The 6000-nt window shown below is 36.1% G+C and overlaps 1 protein-coding gene across 12 annotated transcripts in view; it reads right to left on the bottom strand.

Annotated features, from left to right (window-relative positions):
• Positions 1-638: 638 nt before the first annotated feature.
• Positions 639-6000, bottom strand: part of COL24A1 (collagen type XXIV alpha 1 chain) — a 142021-nt gene continuing 136659 nt past the window's right edge. For 10 of the 12 annotated variants that reach the window (XM_061354393.1, XM_061354387.1, XM_061354391.1 and 7 more), the window contains 3 exons: positions 4493-4602; positions 3165-3380; positions 639-1511 (listed from right to left, as the gene is read on the bottom strand). In XM_061354393.1, the coding sequence (XP_061210377.1) occupies positions 1365-1511; positions 3165-3380; positions 4493-4602 (473 nt within the window). In that variant the 3' untranslated portion in view covers positions 639-1364. Of the gene's footprint in view, positions 1512-3164; positions 3381-4492; positions 4603-6000 lie in introns of those variants that run through there. The other 2 variants (XR_009725583.1, XM_061354398.1) reach the window with 2 other exon arrangements.

The following is a 6000-nucleotide window of genomic DNA, read 5'->3' as shown; positions in this document are numbered from 1 at the left end:
TTTCCTGTGGATCAAGACAGTTAAACAAGTTGTTTGAACACTCCTCTGCTCCCCAGGACAGCCTGGTACCACCACCTTGCTGTGTATTACTGAGCACACTTTGGATTGATAATAGATAGAGGGCTATCATTATGACGAGCGCCTTCCCTAATGGTAAAATTGTTCTTTTTTATGAATATAAAACAGTTGATTGAATACTTTAGACTTAATTAAAAAAAACCAAACAAAAACAAACAACCCCCCAAAACATATAAACAAAAAACCCTAAACAATAAAATGATCTAATAAGTGTGTGAAAAATGGAATTTCTAGGTGGATGAAATGGTTATAATTTAGAAGCAGCCATTCAGAAGACATGTAGTAGGTTTTTTCAGAAGTTACAAATATGTACACAATATATCATCTTGAGATGCCTTTGGCATTAGAAATGTTAACTGAAATACAGAACCTAAACCTCAAAACTACTGTAGTTTTCTACAACATTACTGTAGTAATTTTCAACAACAGTACTGTAGCTCTTCTACAGCATTTTTTACAATGCCTGTAAAGCTAACTGTTCTGACTATAGGCATCCTATACAATGTGCTGTCTCATATACCATTTCCACAACAGTACACAATAATATTTAAAACAAGAAATCCACATAAATAACGTTTTCATTGTAATGAAGTACATGACCAACGATTCAAAATAAGCACCTTTACAACAGAAACATATCCTGATGTAACCAGCACATACAGTCAAAGATAAAAAGGGACTCAAATAATCTCTGCTAAGGCCACAAGCACCTTGTGTTAGGAAGAGCACCAAGGCAACATGGACAGGAAACACAAAAGAGGTAGTGTGCCATCTGTTAAGATGTATGCATCCAGCAAGGACTAGAATAAAACAACATTTCAGAAAAGAAGATGTATTGTACTGTGGCATAATTCATTTTCATATATAAGCTATTGCACATTTAGGAGCATTAGCCAGTATTGCTCCTTCGTACTGTATGTCTCCAGCTTTCCTCGGGGTGGCTTTTTTGCTGTGCTTTTAAAGAGATTGCTGAGAACACCAGAGGTCCTGATAAAGTCCATGTTCAGGTACTCAGTTCCAGAAAATTATGCAAGGAAGCACCAATATATTCTTAAATACTTTATGTAGATTTTTCTTTCTTTCTTTCCTTTTAAAATGCCATTTCTCCTTAGGAGGAAGTTTTTTTCTTCCTGAGGTTCTTTAACCAACATCATTTAAAATGATTCTTCAATTTCCTACTTATTTTGCCTGTAATGGATCATTACTTTTGCAGTTAGTCTATGTAGCAATTCCATGTTGATACACACAAAAAAAAAGCAAACCCCACCAACCCCAGGACAGAAACCTTAAAGGAAGCACACTGAACCGCCTTCTATGAAGTGCTGCTGTCCTGGTTTGAGGTGAGGAAGTGCGTTAACTTGAACGACTGGAAGCTGATTAGTGTCCTGAGTATGAAAAAAGAACTGTGTCTTATGCCAGCTGCCATCTTCCATCTGCAACACACAGGAGTAGAATATTAGTTTCGTATCAAAGACCAGCTTCAAAACACAAATGGGAATTGAGCTGATAGAATGAGAGGAGGAAGCGTACAAAAACATTTCTGCTCCCAGCAGCTCATGAAGAAACGGTGTAATTTAACCAATGCCATTTCTCCCATGCACTCCATGGGCACTCCTGGCAAAACTGTAACTATAAAAAAGCCAAGCCTAGAATCCAGCTGGAAGGGCTGGAGACATAGCATGGCATGGCTCAAAGCAGAGCGCCTGGCACTTTACAAACAGTCTTGGGCTCATAGAGACTCTCTCAGATCTCTTGCAAAATTGAACTCCTAATCTCAACAGTAGGTCTTGAACTCAGTAGGTTATGAAGTCTACAGGCACTTGAATGAATGTCTAGGCCCTTGAAGAGTAATCATGGGGAATGAGACTTTCATTTTCCCCACAAACTTGTTTATTCTAATCCTTTAAAACTCTCAGTAAAAAACTGATACCTCAAAAATTATAAAATAGCATGATAACATTGTCTGAGGCTGGGAATACCTTGATGTTTGCAATTACTCCATTGTGTTCTTAAAAACTGGTAAGTACACAGCGGATGCTACTGAAAAGTGAATCCCTGCAGAGAGGGAAATATGTGAGATTCTGCAGCAGATCTATACAGTACATAGTTTCCCACAGAAAGAGCAAGACCCCATGGAATCTCACAGAGAAACAGCACTTCTCAGCAGTCATCACTGTGTGCCTTTATTTTTCTCAGAGATTAAAACAGTCCCAAGCAGACTGTGATGTGGAGGAAAAGGGCTTCAATGGCCATACCTTATCTGTGTGACACAGGCTAGAGCATCTCATGAGCGCATGCTAATAAAGGTTGGAAGCATAAAAGCTTCAAAGTGCCCCAATAAGAGCACTTTCTGTTTTGAGATTAAAAATATCACTCGATACCCCATATCAATATGGAACCAGTCTCACATCTGTCATTACTGTAAATGAAAGTAGAGCTATAAAATACTGAAAGTGCAACATGCATTTCATAGTGTATTTAATAGTATTCTATCAAGACCAAATAGCTTACATTTTGGTGACTTGAATAATCTAATAAGCATTAGAAAACTAGTAAGCCCTTCTGATTATTCCCAAATACAATATGATTTAGTATTTTGTTAACCATGAAGTCTACTTCCAATCATCATTTTATTATATAACCAATGCCTGTGAATTTAAAGATATTTATAAAGCCAAAACATAATTGCCAGCATGTCTGAACCTACGATTTTGTGTTAGATAACCTCAACAGAACTCTTACTGAAGTGTGAATTTTCATTTTGAGAGTTAACTGTTCCTAAAGTTTCCTGGAGAACCTCCTTATTTCTGTTCTGATCTCTCTCCAGTTTCTTAGCACAGCTTCCAAATACGTGACACCCAATACAAACAGCAAGTGTAAATGCCCTGTATTACTGCAACTGCTTTTACGTTTGGATAGATGTTGAATTTAGTACCAAAAGGCTGTCATATAGACATATGCAGAACAAAGTAAGAAGCAAGCTTCAAGGGATGTGAATCTAAATTACTGTTATTTATTTGCAGAAAGTTAATAATGTCTAAACAGTAGCTACATTATGGTTTTAATATTTGCTAAAGAGCATTTACCATGCATTCATCCATAAGCACCTTCGGTTCAAGCAGTGTATTTGCTTTAAATATTTGACCATTCCATCCTTTGAAGCTAACAGACATTTTCTGGCCACCTGCTTTATTTAATCCCCACATCGGCGTGTTCAGACAATGAACTGTGATGCTATGGGTTGCTTCTGAGCTCAATAAATGAAGGAAGTTCATCTGCACTTTTCCAACGCCGAACTCCAGCTAAGTTCCAAGAGAAATGCATCGTTAGACTTACAGCTGGGCTACACCAAATGGCCACAGCAACGCCAAGTGACATGCACATACATGCAGTGTTCAGGCATGGGAGCATGTTTAAGTGTTTATACAAGGGGATCAGTGCCAAAAAGCGTAATTTGTATTTATCAGGAGAGCTGTTAGGTTCTATTACAGTGATTACTATAAACAGAAGCTTTCATAAGGCATTTTCAAAGCTCAAACATAAACATTTGCTAATGCTTACACTATTGAAATGCAGCTGGGCAGAAAACACTGTTTTTAAGTAAGCGAAACAAATGATTTTGTGATTTACATAAAGATATTATAATCACAGTGTTTAAACTGCAGCCACATCATTCTGCTGTTTAGCTGTCTTAGTCCACAGGCTTTGGCAATACCAACATTCCATTAAAAATCCAAAATTTCGTAAGTATACTTTGATTTTAGACAGAACGCATAGTTACTCATTACTCAATGAGAATTTCTCCAAGACTAGATCATACTCAGGGATTTTCCAAATGTAGGAATGATTATGGAAACTGTAGGTTATTTCTGATGCTCTTCAATGACTAAGGTTTACATGCAAATATCCACAAATATAAAATTTGTATCTCAAAGGTTTTAGGACTACATCTAAAGAGGAGCATGGACTAATCACGCAAAGGAAACCAGTCTCTTCCTAATGGCATTTAGAAGTACCTAACTGTTAAAAAGTAGCCATAATTTTCTTTCTTCCCACTGCAATGACCTCAGCATCTCTACAGTTAGCTGCCCTGAGTGATGAGTTACTAAAGTAGCTTAGAAGCATTTCAGGCTTATTTTTATGCTTTGGATAGGAAAGTATAAGGCAAGCCAAAATAATTCTATCGACACAGAGGGTGAGTAAATGAAGTAAATGAACAAAGTGAGGGTTATACTAACATCTATTGTCTCCAGAAAATCTCTAACTTTTGTAACAGAATGCATAACATGTCCTTCCACAAAGACGCACATTGAAAAAAAACCTGAAGTCTAACGTCTTTTCATGAGTTAAGTAAATAAGCATTCATTTGTTCAGAGATCCAGTACAGATACAGTCTCTGTGAAGCAATGCGTACCTTTGTCACAGACAGCGGCGTTAAACATGTCTGACCACCTGCTGTGAAGTTGCAGAAAACTTCAATAGCATCAGAAGGACATCCAATATTTGGGTCTATCCAGTATTTTCCTTTTAGTATACATTCCAGATGGAAAATAGAACCAAAATATAATTGTTACTAAATAATTTGCTAAAATATTCATGGTTTTTGGCAAGTATTAGGTGTATTATCACCATAGCTTTACTAGGAAATGAAAGAAAAAACCCCATGAAAATCTTTTCACTATTATAATTCTACTAATAACAGACACTGAGCAAAATTATCATAATAATTCAATTGTGATTACATAAACAATGATTTCTGAATACTTTCATAGTTTCAAAAACGTTTTATTTTTCTACAGCTAAATAGTGAGAACAGTTTTTCCAGTCTGCTCTTCCTATATTAAAGCTTAGCTTTTTTTTTCTTTGTGCATGGCTTTACACAGAGAATATATCCAGGAACATAAAATACCAATCTAAGCTCTCTTGCTCTCACAGCACCTTGAAGATCCTCCCTTTTTCCCATCAGACACTCCTACATAACCCAGTTATGGCAGTAAGGAGTATTTGCCATTGTGCATCCATGGGATTTGGTCCAATAAGAAATGGGACACATGCAACTTAGATCAAGATTTAGCTTACCTTAATTTATGGTTAAATATAGGTGAGCCTGTGCTCTACAATTTCTATGCGGGTGTGTATGGAATCCTCTGAAGTAGAGGACTGTGTCAGTGACCTCTGTGGCCCTAAAGGGCTGAGATTTATTTAGGAGAGCACAGTTCTAATAATGGTTAGGCTCATCTACTAGAGTCTTAACTGATCCATCCTTATATATGTCACAGAACAGTGATTGTCCTGTAACGCCCAACTTCATTTGCCATTTCCTCCTTAGCTTGCTAATGCTAATACTTGATAATAGGGATATGTACAGGTATTTATTATTTTATTAGCCAATCGGAAACTGAATTATGTCACAGTCTTAACATTACAGGTTTAAATACTTTTTTTATTTAAAATATTGATTCAGGATCTTCTGGGATACAACCGACAGTGTATCTGACAGTTGTAGTGTATTGTATACAATTTTCTCATTAGGAATCTAGAATCTGATCCACACAGAGTTCATTGTAAGATTAGCCATAAATACTTGGGAAATCTTTAATCACTAAATTGGATTTAATTTCAAATTTTCTAGACACTTTTATTTACTTATATATATACATATATATATCTGTATATATATACTTATATATATACACATATATATGTATCTGTCTGTACTACCGATATACTATTAGCTAGCTACTTTCATCTTTAAAATTCAGAAGTTTTATCTTAAATAAAGAAAAAATGAAGATAGCTGTGACAGGCACACTGCCACAGAGCATGATAAAAAAATCTACACATTACATTTTTAATGTAGAAAGTAACATTTGGAAGCAACATATTCCAAACCCTACTTGTGTTCAACTTTTAATGAAAGTG

The sequence above is a fragment of the Neopsephotus bourkii genome, unplaced genomic scaffold (genome assembly GCF_033783945.1).
Source record: "Neopsephotus bourkii isolate Nb327-2 ecotype Australia unplaced genomic scaffold, CSIRO-AGI_Nbou_v1 NB_739, whole genome shotgun sequence".
Classification (NCBI taxonomy): Eukaryota; Metazoa; Chordata; class Aves; order Psittaciformes; family Psittacidae; genus Neopsephotus; species Neopsephotus bourkii.
This window is presented reverse-complemented; position numbering and strand designations above follow the sequence as displayed.